We start from the raw sequence: 22,416 nt of genomic DNA, 5'->3' as shown, positions 1-22,416 counted from the left end.
GTTGCGACCATGGCTCCGAGAGGCTGCTCCTCCATCCGCTTCAACTGCAAGTGGAGACTACCGAAGTACGACGAGTAGCGCTTCCACTGCTCAATCAACGCCTCGACCCCCGTAAGCTCTCCAATCGCTACGTTGTCCGCCATTGTGGCTCTCAAGAAGTACTCCTGATCGCGGAGTTCGCTCTCTGATGATGAATCAACACTTGTCTCCATACCACGAAACGGCATGAGGAAGCCGTAACGTAGAAGGCGGAAGTACTCGACCACGACATTCCAGACGTTGCTTTTAGTCTGTGCTCCGTAACATAAAGTGTGGCGTCGCACAGTGAGTCGCTGGATCTCGACTTGCAGCTGCTGGACGCCCTCTTCGAGCTCGCGAACAAAGCCTCGTTGTCTGTCACGGTAGCGCGCCTGGTTGTTCCTGCACTGCTGGCGCCGTCTCTCCGTCTTCAGTCGGATGCGTTTGCGCTTCGGTTTGGGCGTCGGCTCCACAGTCGCCGAGTCCGCTTCGGAGGGAGACGTGGAGGACTTGGCGGCTGTGATGAGCTGGGTGAGCGGCACCAGGGCCGACATGAGCTCGGACTTGGTGTCGGCCGGCTCGCGCTTGCGCGTGAAGGCGGAGGCGAGGTCTCTAGGTGAAGTGGTTTCTTGCTGTTCGGGCGGTCGCGGTGGGAGCAGCGAAGGGAGGCGAGTGTCCTCGAGACGTGGGTTACCGCGGACGAAGTCGCGACTGCTGAGCATGCGGTTGGCTTCGAATGCGGCCATGGGTATCTCTGTGGCAGCTTTTCGATCGAGGCTGCGTGGTCCGACGAGGAAATCGAGGAGTGAAGGGGCCAACAGCACAACAGGTTATCCATCCGGTCCGTGCACCTCTTTAAGGAGATATCTGAATCTACAGGGTGATCAACAGTGCGTGCATAAAACGTAGTGTGGTTACTCCCCCTGAAGCGCAACCCTAAAAGTACCACCACCTCTACTTCGGGTGTCATTCCCATTCGTCCTAATGCAAGACGAGTACCTGCACGGCCAGTGCGCGTGCTGTCGAGAGCTGTAGGCCGACGAGTGTGCGGATGCCCGGCAGTCTTCACGGTAGGTTTCGCTGGCTTTCGACCGGACGACGAACTTTGTCAGGATTGCGTGGACCGGATCGGTTGACGCAGGCGAGGCGCTGGCCCTACACTGCACAATCAATTGGCTGGATGGGATATTGCTCACGGTGACGTCCGACCGCTCTCGCACCGTAAACATTTGGGGGCTGGCTGACTGGACATGGACTGACTGGCTGCGTTGTCCGTAGCCGTTGTATGTACTGTACTGTAATACTTCTTGTAGTGACTGACAGGACAGTCAGTGACGCGGTAGCAACATGTATATAAGCAGGGGGGAAAGGATGAGGCAAGATGAAGGAGGACTGTATTGATAGCTTCCTATGGATGCAAGATGCACATCAGGGTACGCAATCGGCAACAATCTACAATATAATACAGAATCGAGCGATGATCAAATCTTCTTTAGTGATTAGTGGCTACCAAGTAGGCCAATCAAGATCTCTTCTGCCAAACGTAGGCTAGCTTCTCGTGACGTCCAGGTGCCTGGTTGTGTTGCTAGTACGCTAGGTTGCCTCCGTTCGGATAGAGATTCTCGACGAAGTTGGCCCAGTACGTTGACATCACCTCAGCGATCGCGTTGTCGTCCGCTTCCCAGGGTGAGTCCGTGCCGTACAAGCTGTTGAAGCAGTAGTTGATCTCGGACATGCGATACGCGCCCGCAGTCTGCCTCCAGTACAGTACGAGTCGAGCGGATTCGAAGCCGTCTGGGCTCAGTAGTCCCCAAACAGCCAGCTGCCGACACGCGAGATATCAGGTGCAGCATTGTTGGTCATGCTATCGGCCTCTTCGTCGGTACTTGCAGAGCAGAGTCCCAAGTACTCGTTCACCAGACCTCCGTACTCCGTTGTGGCGGCAGCGATGTATTCAGCAACTGTGGCGTTCGTGGTGGCAGCTCCACCCATCAGCGTTGTTGAAAGTCAGCAGCGCAACGTCATTCACAGGCCCAGTCTGCAGCGCCTCCCCCATCGCGTAGTCATCCAAGGCAGGGCGGAATAGAGGTGGCTCGCTGCTCGCGTCAGCATCAACAGCGGCGCCGTACTCGTCGTTACCGTCGTTACCCTGCAAAATGGGCTCAACGCTGAGGTTGCGAGACTATGGAGACGTTGTGGCTAGCCATGTAAGCGGCACCGCTATCGAACGCGTAGTGCAACGTGCGTTAGGAAGTCCCGAGGGCCCAGATCAACGGTACGGGAATCGGGTGCCGCTCACCACGATCGCACCGTGGAACAACCCGGTCGCCAACGGCGAGTCAACCTGGTGATAAACCGACGAAGCGCCGGCTGGCTGCCCGCCGATCGTCACCTTGGTTGGATCGCCTCCGAAGGCAGCAATGTTCTCCTGCACCCACTTCAGCGCCTGAATCTGGTCGTAGTTGCTAGTCGAGTTGTTGGGCGACTCGTTCTGTAGTTCCGACGGAGCAAGGACACTCAGAGTACACATTCCGTAGGTGAGCGTGATAACCACTAGCCCCTTCGTCGCCAAGCCTGCACCATCGTAGAGTGGCAGCCATCCAGCACCGCCGATGAACCGACCGCCGCAAATCCACACGTTGACTGTCAGTGCGTCCTCCACCGTGTCCACGGGAGTCCAGACGTCTAGGTTGATGCAGTCTTCGCTCATGGGATCACTGCTCTCGCCAGACTGTGGGCACACTAACCGAAGGTGTCCCATGACTCAGGTGGTTGCAGTGCAGTGCAGCGAGCCTCGCCAACAGTAGAAGAGCCGAACGAAATACCCTTGAGCACGGTGACACCTGCAACATTTGTGTCTTCGACACCTTGGAGTCGGCCGTAGGTGGTGCTGACGATTGTCAGCAATGCAATAGTGACCGAAGCAGATCCCCAGACGCCAGAACTGCTGCGGTGCGTTGGTGGGGGCTCGTTCAGCGGGGGGAAATGAGGAACGAGACGTAGATGCCCTGAAACGCGTGTAATTGGCGGCTTACTGCTTGGCTCACCATACCTGTGCCGGTGCATTCCTGGTGTAACTTAACCGCACCGATTGAGTCATCCCGCTTACCCAGAGTGATAAAGACACCAGCTCCCTGTCCTTGCGACTGGATAAATCGAGCACCGATGTGGTTCCACGACTTTCCGCAGCTGTAACCACAGGTGGGACATAGCTTTCCCTTCTGTCGGAAGTTTCCCATCAGATTTATCTTGGTTGAAGCATAGCGTGTATGTGCCAAACTCCGCGACTGGATGAAGATCAAGTCGAGACCGCATCATCAACACGTATAGTGGCTTACTCTCCCTGTCACGACACGAAAAAGGTTATCGACTACAATCTGACAGCATACAGTTCCGAGTGGGCGTAGATCGACGTCGACCTACATGTACAGACTGTAACAGTACGGTACTACCCCTACATGTACTGCGATTGTGGAGATAAAGGAGCGTCTGCACCGACGATTGCCGTAGGAGGAGGAAATCTACTGCTAGCACAATTGGGAGGCGTCTTGCTGGCGAGGGTAAACTCTGCTCTGCACGAGTCAAACCACTACTCCATTCCAGGCAGGTGCCGCTGTCGGCAACTCAAAACCCATGTATTTGGTCACGCTTCTTTTTCAGCCAATCCAGCTTCCTGAATGCACCGATTGGTCAAAACGTGACTAGCTCCAATTCGGTGATAGCAGCCATCCTCCTAACGCCACCGAACGTCTCACTCACGCCACCGACCACGAACCCCACCTCGCCAAGCCTCGCCCAGTCCAGCAGCCATGGCTCGCAGCCCGTCGCGCTCGCGCTCGCGCTCGAGACGCCGCCGCGCGCGCTCCTCGTCCTCGTCCTCCTCGTCGTCCTCCGCATCCTCCCGCTCCCGCGCGCGCGCGCGCCGCAGCCCCCGCAGGTCGTCGCCGCCGCGCAAGAAGCCTCGCCGCCGACAAGACGAAGCCGACGCCGACGCCGCCACGCCGCCCCGCCGCCCGCGCGCGGACGTGTCCGACGCCGCCACGCCCCCACATCCCCGCAATGACGCCGCCGCCACGCCACCACGCAGGCCCAAGCCGCAGGGCCGGCGGACGCTGCTGCCGGACGCGCTGGCCTCGGGCCGCACGGGCGGCGTGTACATGCCCCCGTTCAAGCTGGCGCAGCTGCGCGCGCAGCAGGCGGCGGACCCGGCCACGTCCTCGTCCGAGGCGCTGCAGCGCCGCACGTGGGACGCGCTGCGCAAGAGCCTCAACGGGCTCATCAACAAGGTGAACGTGGGCAACCTGGGCCACATCCTGCCCGAGCTCTTCCAGGAGAACCTCGTGCGCGCGCGCGGGCTGCTGGCGCGCGCCGTGATGAAGGCGCAGCTGGCGTCGCCCGGCTTCACGCACATCTACGCGGCGCTCGTGGCCGTGCTGAACACCAAGATGCCCGAGAACGGCGAGCTGCTGGTCAAGCGCGTGGTCTTCCGCTTCCGCCGCGCCTTCAAGCGCGGCGACAAGGTCGTGGCCGTCGCGCTCGCGCGCTTCGTGGCGCACCTGGTGAACCAGCAGGTGGTGCACGAGCTGCTGGCGCTCGAGCTGCTGACGCTGCTGCTGGCCAACCCGACGGACGACTCGGTCGAGGTGGCCGTGAACTTCACCAAGGAGTGCGGCCAGATCCTGGCCGAGCTCTGCCCCGAGGGCCTGCGCGCCATCTTCGAGCGCTTCCGCGGCATCCTGCACGAGGGCGAGATCGACAAGCGCGTGCAGTACACGATCGAGGGCCTGTTCGCCATCCGCAAGGGCGGCTTCGCGGACTACCCGGCCGTGCACGAGCAGCTGGACTTGGTCGAGTCCGGAGACCAGATCACGCACGAGACGACGCTCGAGGACAAGATCGACTGCGAGGACAAGCTCGACGTCTTCCGCTTCGACCCGGACTACGAGAAGAACGAGCAGATGTGGACCGCCATCAAGAAGGAGATCCTCGGCGAGTCCGACTCGGACTCGGACTCGTCCGGCGGCAGCGACGACGATGGAGAGGACGACGACGAAGAGGAAGCGGAGCAGCCCGTGCCTGCGGACAATAACGTGGCCATCCAGGACTACACGGAGCAGGACCTCGTGAACTTGCGTCGTACGATCTACCTGACTATCATGTCCAGTATCACACACGAGGAGTGCGCCCACAAACTCATGAAGCTCAACATTCGCCCCGGCCAGGAGAAGGAGATCTGCTCGATGCTTATCGAGTGTTGCAGCCAGGAGCGAACCTACTTGCGGTACTATGGACTGCTCAGCGAGCGGTTCTGTCTCATCAAGCGCGAGTACCAGGACGCCTTCGACGAGTGCTTCGCCGAGCAGTACTCATTGATCCACCGTCTTGAGACCAACAAGCTTCGGAACGTGGCGAAACTCTTCGCGCACCTGCTGTTCACAGACGCGCTGCCGTGGACTGTGTTCGAGTACATTCATTTGAATGAGGAGGAGACCACATCGTCGAGCCGTATTTTTATCAAGATCCTGTGCCAGGAGCTTTCGGAGCACCTCGGCATGAAGACGCTGAAGGAGCGGTTCCTGGATGAAATCATGCAGACAACGTTCGCCGGCCTGTTCCCGAAGGACAATCCGCGGAACACGCGCTTCGCTATCAATTTCTTCACATCTATCGGTCTTGGTGGCCTGACGACGGACTTGCGTGAGTACCTGAAGAATGCACCAAAGATGATTATGGAACAGGCAAGGGCCGCAGCGAACAGTAGTGACGGCAGCAGTGACTCCGATTCCGACTCCGATTCTGACTCAAGCGACAGCAGCAGCAGCAGTGGTAGCTCTTCAGACTCGGATTCCGATTCCAGTGACAGCAGCAGCGACTCGTCCGATTCCGACTAACTGAGGTAACTGCGCTGCCAGGTGAGAATGCAAAGACCCCAGAGTTGCTAGTGCAATCAAGACAGATCTAACATACCCGTTTGAAACGAGTTCTTTTTGCAGCCTATCACCTCCAGCGATGGCTCCTAAAAATACTGCGAACTGGTGCTGAGCATTCTGGCTGAGTCCTGCGTTGTTTGTCCACTCTTCATTTCACGTTTCTCTGTGGTTGGTACCCGCTGGTTTCATGAAGCTCCTGGCGTCGGGTGACACTAGAAAGATAGCAGCCCCGCCGGTGTCAATCGGGTGTCTTGCTTGTCATGGTCAGTTCTTCGCCGCTTCGCTGCCTATTCACCAGAAGACTTGCTTCCAGCGCAACGCTGGCGTATTGGTGCCTTGCGACAAGTGCAGAAGTTTCGTTCAGTATGTACTCCTCGCTGCTTACTCCTAGCTGCCTGTTCTACTTTTTGCCTCGAAACTAAGCGTGCTCTTGTTTTTTTCTCTTCTGCCTAGAGCGAACAGTTTTCATGCTCATGACGCCACGTGCTCGGGTAAGCCTGTGCTATCCGACAACAGCTCACCAAGCGATGGAGTTAAGCAGCAACAAAGTAACCTGTTTCAACAGGCTCCGATGGGTTTGAACCTCCCCGAGGCAGATGGACGTGTGCGATGTAAACAATGCGAGCGAGGCTTCTCGCAGGATCGGATCTCGAAGCACCAGTCCGTGTGCCATGGCAAGCTCCCCTCCGTGAAAGAACACCAACAATCCAGACGAAAATTAGATGCCCCTGTCGGTCAACGCCACAGGCTCAGGGACTCACCTGTGAAACAAGTAACAGGGCGTCGAAAGACCGTCCACATTCAGCGAGCGCTAGCGTCCAGGCCTCGGGAAGTGTCGTTCGAATTTGTTTCAGCTAAGCATGCACCTGTTACCGGCAATTGGTCCACGCCAAGCACCTCAGGGCGGCAATCTTGCTCTTACCCAGGAGCACAAGCAATGCAAGGCGGAGGGTGCGACACCTCCAACGCTAGCTCAGCTAGCAACCCATTGGTTACGAATCCATTAATGACGATGCGAAGATGAAGCAGCTACGACGCCTACATCTTTAAAGTAATAGTTCAATTCAAGTAAATTCATCAAGAGACAGCAACTACCACCACATGCAAACTTTCCGAGCTCGTACACTGTAGCAGCTCCCTACTGCCCTCAAACCACCTCCATCAGCATTGCCACGCCTGCGAGCACCCACTTGGCAGGCGGCACCTTGGTCCGGAGAGGCGACATGAAAATCAACGTCGGGCCACGCTGCTGCGTTCGGTACACGGGACAATCGAATACGTTTCCACTGCCTGCCGTGACTTGCTTTCCTCCCCCACCGCCGCTTGGTCCACTCGCAGAGTCCTTGGCGGCGGTGTTCACGATGGCTCGACAGGTGAGAACTGGCATCGACACGTACATTTCTCGAGGAAGACTTGTCTCCAACACGCCATTGCCGAAGTCCCAGCGTGCTCCTTCCAGATACAGACCATGAACGAACTGCCCCTCTCGTGCTGGGGCATCCACAGTGTCGATGGTTCGCTTCGTCACGTCAGCAGTAATGCGCAGTGAGTCGAGCTCCACGTTGTGTTTGCGTGCTGCCGTTTGAAGCACAGCTGTGAGGAACGCCTGCGGGTTAAACAAACCTGGCAGCCACAACACCAACGGCAGATCCGGAGCTGAACCAATCCACTCCTGGAGCTGCGCAATCCGCTGCTGCAAATTGGCCAGCCACGGCGCAAGCGATCGACGTGAAGGGCAGGCTGCAGCCAACCAGTTGCCAGGCACACACTCGTAGTACAAGACGGTTTGAAGTTTCTCCATAACCTCAGTGAGAGGTACATCGCCACGGAACGCCAACTCCAAATCCGACAGCGACTCGGTCATCGTTTGAAGCAAGTGGTTCATGCGTTGGCACTCTTGAAGCAGCACCGTCTGGAACGGATCCATGTCGTCCGCTTCTGAAGAAGACACTGATCCGCCTTTGCTCCGTCGTGAGCCTCCATCACGCTGACCAGAATCAGAGGAACCCTTAAAGAAGAGCTCCTGGATATCGAATCGGAAGTCACGATAGTTCTCCAGAACATCCTGTAGCACTCCCTCGGCTGCTAACTGAACCGCATCGGCAGTCTCCTTGGCAGCCGATCCGCCGCCAAGACGCGCTGTTCCTTCTTCCTCATCATCGTTGTCATTCTCTTGAGCATCATCTTCCTTTGTAGTCAGCAGTAGCATCGACTGCAACAGCACGTGACCACTTTCAGTTCGGAATGCGACCTCGGCATTCGGGTGAAGACCAAACGCCGTAGGGGTTTCGTTCAGCAGCGACGTATGCACATGCTCCAGAATGCGATCAAAACCTGCTGAAAGCTTCGGGGCCAAAAAGTCGCGGCGTTGCTGGCCTCCCCCACTTGGGCCATCCGCGCCATCACCTCCAGCCCCGCCGCTGCCCGCATCTTGTCCGCTACTTCCACCACCGCCGCTTCCCCCTCCACTCGCATCATCACCGAACGGAAGCATTGACAACTCTTCTAGGAGGTCATCACGCAGGAAGTACTGCAGATATGTAGCTGCTACAAGTCGGTCGAGTTCATTGACGATATGGCCGCCGTACATGATCTCCCCGAATAAATATCGCAGATCCGGCCACGGCACGCGCACGGGGGCATTATCCATGTAGTTTCGCAACACCGTGCTGCTTGCGAGCAAGTCACTCGCTGCGAATGGGTACAGCATGTTGAATCCCTGTGGCCCGAACTTCTTGCGTTCCAGCATGAGCGAGTGGAAATAGCAGAGTGCAAACAAAATGCAGCGTGTACGCGGCTCGAGTTCATCCACGACATTCTTCGGAAAGCAGCAAAACGCGCGCTTCACATTTGCTCGCAATCCCGTGGGTGGCTCGTTCGTGAGCTTGATAGATCGCTCCAACACTCCAATCGGGATGTTCGTCGACGGGTCGCTGGTGATGAACAAGCGGAAGTTCGGATGCAATGTCCCGATACCTCCACCTCCTGAATTGGCAGCTCCTGCTGGTGGAAGCATTGATAATGACCGACTTGTCCCCATACGGACGATGTCCTTGCTGCTCGATAGATTGCTACGTAGGGTGGCGTAGGAAGCAGTCTTGCTCGCTTTGGCTAGCTGCTCGAGCCACTTGTCGAGCTCCAGCATCCACTTCGGCATCAAGTGGACGTTGTTAAGAATCACCCAATGGCCATTTTCAACCGACATCTGCAGCGTTCGCATAGCAACCTGCTCTTGGCCTTGACCCAGCGCAATGTTGTGGTAGTCCACGCCTTTGATTCGTTCTTGGTCTTGTACCGCCAATTTATCAACGTCAGCAACAACGTCTGAGCCTGGAGACAATATAAAGTACATCGGAGTCCACGGGGAGCTCTCCTTAAATGCGCTCTTCAGGATAGCATAGCTGTTCAGCTGGCTATCGCAGTTGAGGAAATTACTGCCGTTGGGTAGGGTCTGCATAATGAAGTTGCTAACCGCTTGAGTTAAGCGATCTGGGCGCAGACACTTCACGGCCAAGATCTTTAGGAATGGCGCTGATTTGTCGAGCTCACGCCAATCCAATGGCAACTTCTCCAGCTCGGGGCTTGTTGAGTTGTACCATTCTCGGAAGCGTGGCTCGGACTCCTCCAGATCTGACACGAATCGCTCGAATGGGCCCAAAGTAATCAGAGCTTGCAGTGACTGCCACTGGGACTCATTCAGCCACGATATCGTATTCTCCGGTCCCACGACTTTGGATCCTTGCAGAAGATACCGAGCATACTGAGGCTCGTAGCCGCAGTTTGCACCGATAACACCACGGCGAAGCAAGAGGAACACCAGCTGAGTAAGAAAGAGAAGCTTGTGCTCTTCGAAGAGGCCCCTAGTTACCATCGAAAAAATCGTCCAGCGCAAGGCCTCCTTCAGTATTCCCACCCGATCATGCGCTGTAGCAACCCCACCATGGGTGCTATCAGCGCCGGCCGTCGGAGCTGGAGGCACAACCCCATCCAACGCGACGAAGAAGAAGGTCATGTACGACTCGAGAGAATAGCGGTACATGTGGTTGACCTTGCACAGCTGACTCATCAGGAAGTACATCATGCTCGCCTCGTTTGCAACAGGCCGATAAACCTCACGCGCAAGATTGATCTCACGCTCCGCGTCTTTGCCCTTCCGCAGCGCAATTCCGACGTCAATGGCGGTAAGCTTCGTCTTCTCAAGACCTTCAATCAGTGGAACGTCGGACAAGATGTCATCCGGAGCATTCGAGAGGCGCTCAAGCAAGTCATTTTCAAGCTGCAGGAGTTGGATCTGGTAGCCGTTGAACTCCTGCTGAAGCTGACGCTTTTGCGTTTCCAAGTCGGGCTGCTCCAAGTTCACAACGTTCGCAAGTAATTGATCTTCAAGCCCCTTCTCCGTTACGCTGAAGTCGATGAGCGTGCAGTACGCTAGTATCTCTGGCCGGTAGTGCGGATTCGGCAACTTGGTGTGTAGATACAAACGGAAGCGCGGGTCCACTTCAATTTCCTCGGCCGCGAACTGCAGGAACCAATTGCGTCCTTTCTTGTAAATCTGCCGCATGATGACAGGTTCCAAAGACGCGTCGATGGACTCGCCTAGGTTTTCAAGAATGACACTCTGCCCACTGGTGATAGCAGTTTTCAGTGTAGTCGTCCAGTTCTTTTGCGCTGGTTGCAGGATTACCAGCGCTTGAGCAGCTGACTCCTGCTCTGCACGACCGTCAATCCCCTCCGGCTTCTTGTGTCTGAAATCGCGAGCTCGTAGCCAAATGATTCCCTGTAGTTGCGGATCGACAAGAAGCGGCCAGCGCTGACATGCCGTGATGATGCATCCGTTTTCAATCGAGATGCGATCAGCAGGCAACCCCTCGTTCATCCATTGGGCGACGTCGCTGCTGTCGCTGAGCACATCAAGTGGATCAACACCCACACTTTCGTGTGAGGGCGACGGAGCAGACAGCGAGGAAGGCTCGAGGGACGTCTCAGTATCGACGACTAGTTCTCCACTCTCAATTGTGCCAGCTCCGTTGGGACCCCCGCTGTCGCTCATATCGGGTGGGCTCGCAATCGTGATCGGGATTTCTCGGGTCACGATATCTGGTAGCCACGTGTTTTTCCAGAGCTGAGCTCGGAAACTTGCGTTGAACGCGCCAATATAACTCACAAATCCAGCAGCAAGCAGTGAGTCTCCAATGAGTGCGCTCTCGCCAGCTCGCAAAACATCGATCTCATGACTCCATCGTTCATTCTCAGAGGCCAAACCGTTAACCAATCGTTCAGCTAGTGATAATCGCTCTTGGCAAGCTTGCGCTTCAGCCTCAACCTTTGCCTTCTCATTCGTCGCATCCCGGAAAGAGTCCTGCAGCGCATTAAGCTGGCCTTCGACTTCTGCCACTAATTTTTGCACTGCAGCCAGCTCGCTATCCGCCTCCGCTTTTGTTTGGTGTGCTTTTTCAAGTGTATCCATCAGCGGCTTCACCCGAACGAAAACCTGGTGAAACGAGATGATGTTGACAACCCACACACACAGGTTCGCGGCAGCCACAGACTTGCTCTTCATCTTTTCGTAGTTGAAGTTCGGGTCCTCCTGTATGAGCGGTTCCACACGTGCCACAACTTCCGGAGGGATGTTTTCCTTATCGTATTGCTCCAGTGACTGCTTGAACACATCCACCTTTGCCATCATCTTCTTGGCATTATCCCAGCTGAAGTTCTTGGTCTCCTTCTTGACCATCATGAGAACTGCTGCTGTTACTTTCTCAACACCAGCCGGAGGCTTGCCCATTGACTTAAGCTCCGTCAGTGATGCTTTGTTGAGGCAGTTGACGGCTTGCTGCGCTGCATCCAGCGCAGGTTTGGCGATTGCAAGCTCAACGGAAGCCTGCGCCTCGATTTGCGAAGCCACTTCTGCAGCCTGAGCAGCCTTAGCGCGCTCCTCGTCCGCCCGACGCTGCTTAACCTCCGCATCTCCACGTTGCTTGCCCATTTGTTCCAGTAGCAAATCGGTGGCTTTCTTCCGTTCTTCCACCTTCTTCATCGTCAGCTTCAACTCGTCTTGGAGCCCCGCAACATCGAGCGAAGTTTTCTTGAGCGTTGCCAACCCCACTTCTAGACGCTTGATTTTGAGCGTTTGTGATGAGCGCTTCGCATCTAAAAGCGACCGATAGAAGCGAATGAGCTCTAAGAAAGATGTCGGCGTCACGTAGTTGTGTCGTCCATAGCTCTTAGCGTACATCGAGCACGCATTTGTGACGGATATGTGCATCTCTGCCATGTGATGGCATACGTTTTCCTGGATCGCTCGCGTTGAGAGCTCAACGTCTTGGAGGAAGTTCAGCGACACATCTACGAGAGCTTCTTTCGGCCATGGATGGAACCAGTCCATGGTGCAGCAACTAATAAGAGAAGGGAAGTTCCTGCAACGAATGCGCAAATCTCCACCCACAGGCGAGAAGGCTAAGATGAGATGCAGATTGGTACGCACTCGCTCGTAGAAGAACTCTTGGAGCTGCTCTTTGGTATCTGGGACTCCACGGGCTTTCGCCTCCATCCGTAAAGATCCAGCCATCGACTCAATCTCTTCGCTGGAAAACAGATCCGCAATGTATCCCGACGTCAACGCGTCCGTTAACGGTACCAGGAAACGATTGTCAGTGATCTGCGAGTCCGTAAGCAGCAGTACAATCGGTTTTGCCGGTCGGATACCAGCTTTGCGGTAAATGTCCTTCAGGTCTTCTTTAAGCTCACTCATCCCATACGAGGGAGAAGCACTGGTCGTCAGCGACACCAAAGTGTACCCGCAGATAAATGCTGCTAAGCGCGAAAGAGACTGTTTTCCAGAGCCACCGACGCCAATTAGGAGCGCATTTCCTCGAGGGTTCGCGAGAATGCGAACAATTCGAGTAACATGCTCCAGTGCTTGGTCAAACAACACAAGACTCATCACAGGATGCGTCTCGTTGTACTCAGCAAGCTTCCTCTCCATGCAAGCAGTGAGCTGAGTCTTTTCAACTACCGGGACGTAGCTATGCGTGCTGCCTCCATATTCACCTTCGATAGACGCCGATCCCGACGATGAAGCACCCAAGAAATTGACACAAATGAGGGGTGACGCGAAGATTTCCACTGGATCTTCTTCAAAGTTCTTCTTTGTTTGCTCAATTGCCATCTCCGCAAATCTCTGAATCTCGCCTGGCGAGCTCATGCGATCACTAAAGACGCGGAAGCACTCGTGGATCCAAAGGCGACTAAACTGGAGAGAGTTGTTCAGATAAGCTTCCGGGCGGGCCATGAACATTCCTTGGAATAAGGAGCTCAGCTCGCGCATACTGAAAACGTAGTGAAATTTCGTCGCAGTAGGCAGGAAGTTCGCTCGCACCTCTGAATACAAGTCGATGGTTGCCGTGATAATAGAAGGAGCGAGTTTCTTGATCTTGTCTGCAAAATTTGTCAGATGCTGATTCAGTAGAGCTGAATAAATAGTGGTAAGATCCTGCTTCGACGGCATACTAACGCAGAGTGTGGAAAAGTGACGGTGGAGACGAGGGTTAACGGTGAATGAGCCGGCCTTCTGATTCATGCACGCAAGGAATTGGACGTCTTGAATAAGTTTCTTCGACGACAGGTCATGTCGGTCGTACCACGAGTTGTAATCCATGTACTGCCGCAGCAGCGCAAGCGCGGTCTGGGTACCAAACTCTTCGACAAACGGCATATTGAGATCGTCTAGGAAGTAAATGAGCTTGCGATTGTAGAGCGGGCCATATACGCGTCCTGATCTTTTCTCGAGGTATTGCTCCAAACGAGACTGCAGCTCTCGAGCATCCATGTAATGATGCATGCTCACGTAGGCGAAGGCGATGTCATCCTCTAGCCCTTTCATGTGCTCGTGAACCAGCGATGACTTACCAGAACCGCTAGAGCCCACCAGAATCGTAGGGTTCCTTTTTCGTAGGAGCAAGTCAATAATCGAGTGCACTCGCGTAGACTCCATGGTAGGAACCACAAGCACATGGAATGGAACGTCGCCTACAGGCATAAGTGTGGGCACTTTTTCTCCCCAGTAGACGAGTTCGTTCCGCGTTACGTCGTAGTAGAAATCAAAGAGATTCGCCGTTCCACTAGCCAGCATTGCCGCGTTATTTGCATCCGCGCCGCCCGTAGCCGCTGGGAACGAACTAGATCCACCACTCGTTGAAGCCGAGGCAAACTTGTACTTGGCGACAGCCTTGAAGTGTGTCGAGAACACCGCGCGGTCGTCCGTCCCCTTGTCACTTGCTAATGCGCCTCCGAACGCCCACAACCCACAGTAGATAAATGCATTCTCCAGCACTTCAGGGGTTTTATCGTGCTCGCTAATTAAGCTCAGCAATCCGTCCAACAAACGGCACTGCATCTCCACGATCGCGATCGAGACGACTGGAACAATCGTCTCAGCCTTCGTATCCTCAAGCGCCAAAAACATCGAATCTACGTATTTCTGAAAGAGCCCGGGGAGGAATCCTGCCTCAGCACTGCTCTCACGTTGCTGTAACCAGGATTCAACGGCAGGGTACCAGCCGATATGACCTTCATCTACGTAAATGATACCTGCGCGGGACACGGTGGCTGGTGTTGCGTTAACAAGGGAAGATATCTCGAATACCAGTCGCATCGATTTCGTCAATGGAATGCGCTCGTTAGACACAAGCGTAAGAACCTTATTGTCATCCATCACAGTGTTCATGCTTTCAATCCACACAGCGTCGATATCACCATCCAGGACAACCCATTTGTACGTCTGAGACTCACTATATGGTGTCACATTCTTCGACATGTTGCGCATGATAGACGATAGAACGCCATCTTTCCAGTCGTTATCGAGGGTCATGTAGCCGTACAGCTCATCAGCTGTGATGGCCTTTGGGTTCACACTCTCAAACACAGTCAAATGCTTCGCCAATGTCTTTCCGTCGTCATCAGCATTATGACAAGCGGCAAGTGTGTTCCAGATTGTGCTTTTACCGCAACCTGCAGGCCCGATCAGCATCACGCTGTGCCGCACCTTGAGGACTTCTTCATACTCCATCATTTTCTTGAGGAATCCATCTTCCGGTTGAAGTTTCTTCTGCGCACAGACGCGAGCACACTTGATCTGTAAAGTGTCGTTCTTCAAGTGAGGGAGCTCTTGATTCGGGAACAGATCTCGCAGCAAGCCCATGAACACCGGATAGTCAGGAGGGAGAAGCCGCGGGGTGTTAAAGTCTCGAAGAACCTGCATAAGCACGGTCTCCTCGGACAGAGTTGAGTACGTACGACGCAGACTACCAGCGACAAGAAGCACTGATTTCACAGAGCGAAGTCCCCAGTCGTAGTGTTTCTGCTTTGAGAGCAGCTCGCTGCTAAGATCGTAGAGTGTTACAAACTTGACGGAAAGCGCCCGCGCCTTCAGGAAGCCTTCTGCCATCAGCATGTTCTCGCAGATTGGCTGCAAGTCTGGCTTGATCATCGCACACGAACGGAACAGTGCCTTCAAGTTCTCAGGTAGCTCCGCACGACCAGCATACCCGGGGTTCATCGTGATAAAGAAACCCACTGTCGGCACCAGAGCGATAGTTTTGCCAAAGAATTCGCAATTTCCCGTCTTTGGCATTACTACAGGTTGTTGTGTGCTACCTTCTCCTCCAGAAGAACCAACGTCGCTGCTAGCGCCGGCCGTTGGGGCACGATTTGTAGATGCTACCAGCAAAGTTGTCGCGTCTAGCACAGTCTTCACCTGCGTTGCGACCACGGACAGGACTTCAACCGAGATTCGGTTGAATTCGTCGAAACATCCCCACGCACCCGTTTGAGCAAGTCCGCGGAATATGTTTGCCATCGTCAAGTAGTTCATCTGGTCACTGCAGTTGAAGACGTAGCACTGGAGTCCCATTCCACGCGCAAGGTCCTTCGTTGTTTCAGTTTTTCCAGTACCCGCAGGCCCTGCTGGGGCTCCACCAAGACATAGCCGCAACGCTGTTGTTAGAGTGACGTAACAGCGGTCAGTTAGTGGAGTGATCACCAAGCGTCCGCAGTTACCAGTGTACTCGTAGCTGTAAAACGAGCGGAAGTCGCAAATCTTGATGTGCACTTCCTTTTTCTGGCCTGTACTCGTTAGCACGGGTGTAGTGTAGTAGCGAAGTTGTGACTGCCACTGGAAGTCCAGCGAACTCGATACTTTCTTCGTGATCAGAGATTGCACCACATCGCGTGCATGGACGTCGACAGTAATGAGCGTGATAATCTTCTGTCGATTCAACGCTCCAAGTTGTCCCTGAACCAGCTTGATCAGCTCTTCAAGGCGCACTGTAGATACGTCGTAGTACTTCTTGATGGCATCCTCAGTGCCATTTTCAAACTCTTCTAGCGCACTTTCCACCTCTTCCGTCCAGACGATTTGACTCCCCAGTAGCGCCACTTGCGCAGGATAGTCAAAAACCCACGTGTGGCGGGCGCAATCGACACCCCAGAGGGCACTGGTTTCCACGGCGTCGAATATCTTTTGACGCAACGTGTCTTGCATAACCATTACCAGGTCGTTGAACCAGTTCTCAACAGTGCCGTGAATCAGGTGCGAGTCCATGAACTGCACCACCTCTCCCTCCTTTGACATCATTGACATCGCAAGAAATCGCTCCTCGAGAGTCGTAGACGACGTGGTCGATGACATCTTTCTGCCAGATAAACTTCCTCCCGAAGAACTTTTAGAATCTGAAGCAGACTGGATAGTGGTAAATTCAAACGCCTGAATGCCGTCGAAACAGTTCCCAAAATGAGGCTGGATGCGAGGTGGATAGTTGCCATTAGACAAAATCTCAAGCAGCGACGCGTTCGAGACGAAGTAGAAGCGTGGGAAAATATCCTTCTTCCCATCTAAGTATTGGTTAAGAGCCTTTTGGCAAATCTCGAGTTCAGTCTGCAAGTCACGAAGCACAACCTCTCGGCCCTCGCGTTGGCAGCACGCCACGAGAACCGACGGTGCTATCCTCGCATCTGCAAACAATTCTTTCATTTCCTGGTCAACATGCTCAAATCGTTGATATTCCGATGGCAACTGTCGCTGAATATCACCCGCGGAACTAAGGAAAATGGACTCCAAGCTGCACCACTGTCGCTGAAGCGTGATCCACAATTTTAAAATTGTGTCTACATTGCCCAGCCGCAACTGCCATTCGAAGACCTTGTCCTTGAAGTAGGCAACAAACTTCCCGGTGGCTGCCATCGTTTGCAGCTGCAGCTGGTGCTCTTCAAGACACTCAATAATAACGTTCGGCATCTTGAGAATCAAGATATCACCCTCAATTTCCTCACCCGATGCTACTGGTAAGGTGCTGGAGCTTGCTGTCCCTTGTGGATGGTCATCGTTGCCATCTATCGATACTGTAGATCCGCGATGATCACGCGATTTATCACTACCAGACGAGGATTTGCTCCCTGCAGTTTGATACGGGACAAATTCGAGCTGGAAGCCATTCCACGTTGTTTCGATGGACTGAAGTTGTTGTTCGATCTTGAACTCCCTGGACGCCATCTCCACGAGCTCATTAACCTCGTTAACGAAGCGAAAGAGCTCCAATTTGAGAACTTCTTCAAACCGCAACGAGCTTTTCCCACTGCTACTGGTATCTCCAGTCCCAGAACTTCCGCTGGCAGCGGTGCCCATGGTAGCATAGCTAGAAGGACTCAAGCCACCATTTCCAGTCAAATCAAAATGTTTCCTGGCGAGCACCATCAGATTCTTCCAGTGCCGGTCTCGCATGGCTGGAGAGTGGAGATGTTTGACAAGGGGCAAGATCACCGTCATCTGGTGTAACTTCTGCTCGAGGTAATCGTAGATGGGCCATTCCTTCACGGAGCGAGCAGATGCGAACAGGGAATGTCGGTGACGCTCGATCTCGTCAACTTCTTCCATGAGGACGTCCGCATCAAGATCGCTCCACAACAACGGCTGCCACTTGTTCACGTAAATCGAGTCCAAAAGAGCGACGAAGTCCCAGATGTGCTTCAACGTTGTGAAGTGGGCTCGAAGCATTGTCAATACGTCGTATTTACTGGAGGCTAGCTCGAATATATCTTCAAGTTCCATAAGCCTCGCAGCTTCCTGCTCAACCTGAGATAGCTTTGTGTTGTAGACATCCAGCTGATCGTACACATCTGCTATCGAGCGGCTATCGCTGGGGGCGTGCAACGGAGCGGCAATCTTGAATTCATCTTTCATCAGCGCTAGACGCCGGTTGAATTCAGCCACTTCCTGCTTAATCGATTCCACCATCTGATTCTGCAGTGGTTGAATCACCTCTTTCTTCTTGAACGTTTTGTTGACCATGTTTTCCCAGCGAATCGGTGCTTGTTCTAAGAACATCAGCACATTCTCTTTCCCAACGTACGACATGTCCAGAGCGATACCGTTCAGCTTTAACAACGCCACAAAATCCTTTAGAGGGGCGAAGTTCACTAACAAGTCTTCGCGCATCAAGCACCGCACGTCCCGGATGTGCAGCATGCACTGCATCAAGGATGGTTTCTCTTTTTCAGCGTTCGCACTGTCGATCTCGATGTCCAACCCCGCATTTACTTTTTGCATGAAATTATCCACCCACACAAGTTGGTTGACGACTCGGTCGTGCAAATACTGCGTAAACAAGTAGACCCACTTCGTTACCCATGTTGACAATGCCTGCTTGATCGGAAGTGAATTTACGCGTACGAAACCCACGTCTTTCACATGCTTCGACTCGGAGATTTCATTCTGAAGGCCGAGGAAGAAGCTGATCTTTTCTTGAAAGCGCTCAAGATTCAGAAGTTGCGCAGGCAATGGAGGTGGCGTGGCCATCGCAGAGCCGGCAGAAGTGGCCGACTTGGCAACACTCCTCTCGGTCACTAGGCCTGCCTTCAGAGCCGATGAAGGCATAGTATCTGCGTACACGATGCGCCCACGAGAGACTTGATCATCTGTGTACGGGTAGGGAGACCACGCGGTTGCAAGAAACTCCTGAAACATTTGCGGTAAGTCTGTCGTCCACAGATACTCGTATTTAGTGAGTGCATGACGAAATGCACTGCAAGCCTTTTGGTTCTGATCAAGAAATGACCAAATGTCAGCAATAAGCAGTTGGATTTGCACGTTTTCCCGCATTTCCTTCAGATAGGAGCCTTCAGAGCTGTCCAACCGCTTGAAGACTGTGGAGCAGTGCAAAATCGCTTCCAATCGCCTCATAATGAGGTCCTCCACCCCGTTTTTTGCGGCGGTGCTCTGGATGGGCGGGAAATACACAATATCTTTGCCGTACAGGTCCAGTTCAACTTCGAGCAGGGCTGGAATGTCCTCACTCTCAATGCGCTTTGGATCTAACTGCTCACGTAGCTGGCCAAGCGACTGTATAATCACTCGAGCGAGACCATCCTCCACGATGCCGCTGACGTAGTCGACGTAAGCTCTCCAATCGGGACTGCCCTGAGCCACACGTAAATGTTTCAGTGTATCCTTTAGCAGCCGGTGAATTTCATTGCCTCCTTCCTTAATCACATGGTACTTTTGCTGGCACAAGGTCTTTTGATGCTCCTCAAACTCTTCACCAGACAACGCCTTGCTCTTTCGCTCAAACAGCAGCGGCGGCGCATTCCAAATATCTAGCAGCTCGGCAACCCGGTTTTGGTGGGTCTTCAACTGACTTAACAGCGTGTTGGCCTCATTCACCACAGTCATGGATTCTTTCAAAAACACATCGATGCCGTGCGACTTCCAGTTTAGAGCCTTTATGCCCTTGTTCAGCACTTGATCCATACGCTCAAGGTAGCCCTTCACAAGAGGTCTCTCGACAGGTAGCAAGGTTGAATGAATAGTATTGTACATGTCCACGATAAGCTCCAGGTTGCCTGTCTGCCGCCGGAATACCTCTGCACGTTTATATATCTCCAGCGCATCCTCAGGAATATCCAACCCAAGCAAAAGGAAATATTTTACTTCACGGAGCAATTGCACCAAAGCTGCATCAAAGTTCACGAATAAAAGACCCATGCTAATCTGGGGTGCTCCAGCCGATTGCTGCTGCTGCTGTCCTTTGCTCCCTGAACTAGTAGAGAGATCAATATTGTTGGATCCAGGAGAAGACTCGCGTCTTATCAAAGGGAGCTTGAGTTTAGCCTTCGACGAAGTCTCAATTGAAATACCCCACTGCTTGACGTTTTGGACCTCATACTCTTGCAGCATGGCCATCACGTTCGTGTACAACTTCATCGCTTCCTTTGAGTCCTCGCGCTCTAACACAATCCTTGGAGAAATCTGTTTCAGTTTTTCCATGGGAAATCGAATCCGCTCTCCTAGCCCACGACACCAGGTTACAGCACCAGCAAACGGCGGCAAATTGGGTGAAATCGGCGGGTGCTCGCGATTTTCAATAAAAATTTGCTGTACGACGTGCAAGTCGCTAGCATACGATGCAATTAGCGACGTGTGCTTCCGCTCCAACTCGTTTTTGATGATCTGGCGGTCAAGTAAATCCTCAAAGCAGTCTAAGCACTTGAACCGCCCCACTATAGTCTTGGCATCATCGAATGCCTGGTTGATCACGGAGGCTAGGCGCCGCTCTAGCTCCTTGTTCTTAGAGCGGAAGGCATAGAAGTCATCTTCAAAGTGCTTCGCATCGAGATCCATCAGATCATACTGCACATTCTTCATCTGAGCGAGAGTTTCCTGAAAGTCTGCGTAGATTTGGTGCACACTCGTCGTCAGCGTTTTCCCTTTTGTACCTCCAATCTCCATCTGCGCCAACTTCTGGAACTGATAAATGGTCTGCGTCAGCTCTAGGACATCGTGGCATCTCTCGAGAAAGGCATCCAGCCGGATGAATAAAGCGTTGTTTTGTATACGCCACGGGTTGCCTGGAACCTCTGTCACGGATTTCGCTTTGTAGTCAAAATAAACACTCTTGAAGTGGGCACAAATCTGCAGCGACACCTGCAGCATGCTGTTCGCCTGCTCGAGCTCGCCTTGGTCGATCAACTCGAACAGCTTCTCGCCATTCAAGTGGATCATCGCCTTCCTGATAATCTCGTTGCAGATCTGCCGAACCAAAACCACGAGTCGCGCTGGGGTGTTGTAAAACCGACTGGACTTCCAGATCAGCAGGATCGAGTGGCAGATCGGTCGAAAGAGGTCGCGGATATCGGGCAGCGTTTGCGCGCTCGCCAACTGCTCGAACCACTTGGCAAGGGGCCACAAGTAGTGCTTGTTGTCGTTGGCCTCGGCTCTCGCGAGGAAGACTTCCTTGCACAGCTTGGCGAACGGGACGTTGTACGTGCTCTTGGACGCGTCCAGGTACTGCAGCACCTTGCGGACGCTGTCGGACTGCAGCTGCGCGAAGATCGAGTTGAGGTTCTTGGCCTTGGCGGCCCAAAAGTGCAGCTCTTCCATGGGGCCCTGGTGGACGTGGTCGCGCTGGTTCAGCAGCGCCTCGGGGTCTTGCTTGAGGATGTTCTTGATCTGCTTGGTCCAGGTGATGAGGCAGCCCTCGAGGCTGTGCACTTGGTCCTTGCCCAGTCCACTGACGGCGTTGAAGTCGGTGTGCGTGTGGTTGGAGCCGTCGCCGCCTCGGGGCGAGGAGGACGAGGCCTTGGCTGCGCTCTCCATGACGACCTGGTCCCAGGGCAGCGGCAGGCACGTGGCGCCCTTGGTCTGGCCCAGCGTGATCTGCAGGCTCGAGTAGAAGCCGTGCACGTTGTTGATGATGGAGGACGTGACCATCTCGGGCCAGAGCTGCTGGTTGCGCGGGTTGCCGATGAGCGGCACGAACACGTCGTGCAGCACGAGCGCCAGCGACTCGAGCGCGTTCCTCTCCAGCGTGCCGGTCATGATCTCCTCGTGGAACTTGGCGGCGCTCACGGGCGCCTTGGCCGTCTTGATCATGTACAGCACGGTCACGGGCTGCCTGCCCTTGCTGCTATTGGTATTGCTACTGCTATTGGTATTGCTGCTGCTGCTACTGCTACTGCTGGCGAAGAGCTGCGCGGGCGGCTCGGCGTAGACGTCCACGACGCCGCTGGCCTCGTCCCCGTGGTCCGTGAACAGCAGCAGCCGCGCGTCCGCCAGGTGCAGGAAGTCGAAGAGCCGCGCGGCCACGGCGTCCGTCGCGAACTTGCGGTGCAGCGCGTCCAGCTTCACGCCCGGGAACGTGCGCGCCACGTGCCGCCGGATGAACTCGACGCGCGCGTCGTCCGGCGGGGAAGCCGCGCCAGACTCGCGCTCGACCCCCAGCGCCGCGGACGTGCTGCCCCGCGACCACGACCGCTCCGTCTCCATGGGCGAGTCCGAGTGCGATTTCTTACGCGACGGATCGCGCCGCTTTGGCGCGCCCAACCGACGGCGTTAGGGGTCGCCCGTATCTGCTACTGCTACTGCTACTGCTGCTGCTGCTGCTGCAGCTTCTGAGGCGACGGCGCTGCTAATGGAGGC

At 54.5% G+C, this 22,416-nt stretch overlaps 6 protein-coding genes across 7 annotated transcripts; 2 read left to right on the top strand and 4 right to left on the bottom strand.

Annotated features, from left to right (window-relative positions):
• Window positions 1-1,603: 1,603 nt before the first annotated feature.
• IUM83_02655 (Prolyl oligopeptidase) lies at window positions 1,604-2,010 on the bottom strand (the record flags this gene model as incomplete). Its single annotated transcript, XM_067926595.1, has 2 exons — window positions 1,604-1,812; window positions 1,905-2,010. The coding sequence occupies 2 exons, from the start codon at window positions 2,008-2,010 to the stop codon at window positions 1,604-1,606; spliced, it is 315 nt and encodes a 104-aa protein (XP_067796520.1).
• Window positions 2,011-2,287: 277 nt separating this feature from the next.
• IUM83_02654 (carboxylesterase family protein) lies at window positions 2,288-2,728 on the bottom strand (the record flags this gene model as incomplete). Its single annotated transcript, XM_067926594.1, has 1 exon — window positions 2,288-2,728. The coding sequence occupies one exon, from the start codon at window positions 2,726-2,728 to the stop codon at window positions 2,288-2,290; it is 441 nt and encodes a 146-aa protein (XP_067796521.1).
• Window positions 2,729-3,769: 1,041 nt separating this feature from the next.
• IUM83_02653 (uncharacterized protein) lies at window positions 3,770-4,429 on the bottom strand (the record flags this gene model as incomplete). Its single annotated transcript, XM_067926593.1, has 1 exon — window positions 3,770-4,429. One exon carries the CDS (start codon window positions 4,427-4,429, stop codon window positions 3,770-3,772), a length of 660 nt encoding a protein of 219 aa, XP_067796536.1.
• IUM83_02652 (pre-mRNA-splicing factor CWC22) lies at window positions 3,828-5,909 on the top strand (the record flags this gene model as incomplete). The annotated part of the gene is made up of 1 exon (XM_067926592.1): window positions 3,828-5,909. One exon carries the CDS (start codon window positions 3,828-3,830, stop codon window positions 5,907-5,909), a length of 2,082 nt encoding a protein of 693 aa, XP_067796527.1.
• Window positions 5,910-5,923: 14 nt separating this feature from the next.
• IUM83_02651 (uncharacterized protein) lies at window positions 5,924-6,563 on the top strand (the record flags this gene model as incomplete). Its single annotated transcript, XM_067926591.1, has 6 exons — window positions 5,924-5,930; window positions 6,012-6,053; window positions 6,142-6,149; window positions 6,217-6,311; window positions 6,402-6,439; window positions 6,514-6,563. The coding sequence occupies 6 exons, from the start codon at window positions 5,924-5,926 to the stop codon at window positions 6,561-6,563; spliced, it is 240 nt and encodes a 79-aa protein (XP_067796524.1).
• A 532-nt stretch (window positions 6,564-7,095) lies between these two features.
• IUM83_02650 (dynein heavy chain) lies at window positions 7,096-22,263 on the bottom strand (the record flags this gene model as incomplete). Of its 2 annotated transcripts, none has more annotated exons than XM_067926590.1 (3): window positions 7,096-7,571; window positions 7,677-20,666; window positions 20,715-22,263. In XM_067926590.1, 3 exons carry the CDS (start codon window positions 22,261-22,263, stop codon window positions 7,096-7,098), a joined length of 15,015 nt encoding a protein of 5,004 aa, XP_067796525.1. The 2 variants fall into 2 exon arrangements, with proteins under 2 accessions (XP_067796525.1, XP_067796526.1); XM_067926589.1 differs by lacking the exon at window positions 7,096-7,571 and having other exon boundaries at window positions 15,632-15,702; window positions 15,771-15,941; window positions 16,005-22,263.
• Between the last annotated feature and the right edge of the window lie 153 nt (window positions 22,264-22,416).

This window comes from Phytophthora cinnamomi, assembly GCF_018691715.1.
Source record: "Phytophthora cinnamomi strain GKB4 chromosome Unknown Contig16, whole genome shotgun sequence".
Taxonomy (NCBI): Eukaryota; Oomycota; class Peronosporomycetes; order Peronosporales; family Peronosporaceae; genus Phytophthora; species Phytophthora cinnamomi.
Note: the sequence above shows the minus strand (reverse complement) of the source record. Positions and strands in the feature narration are given on the sequence as shown.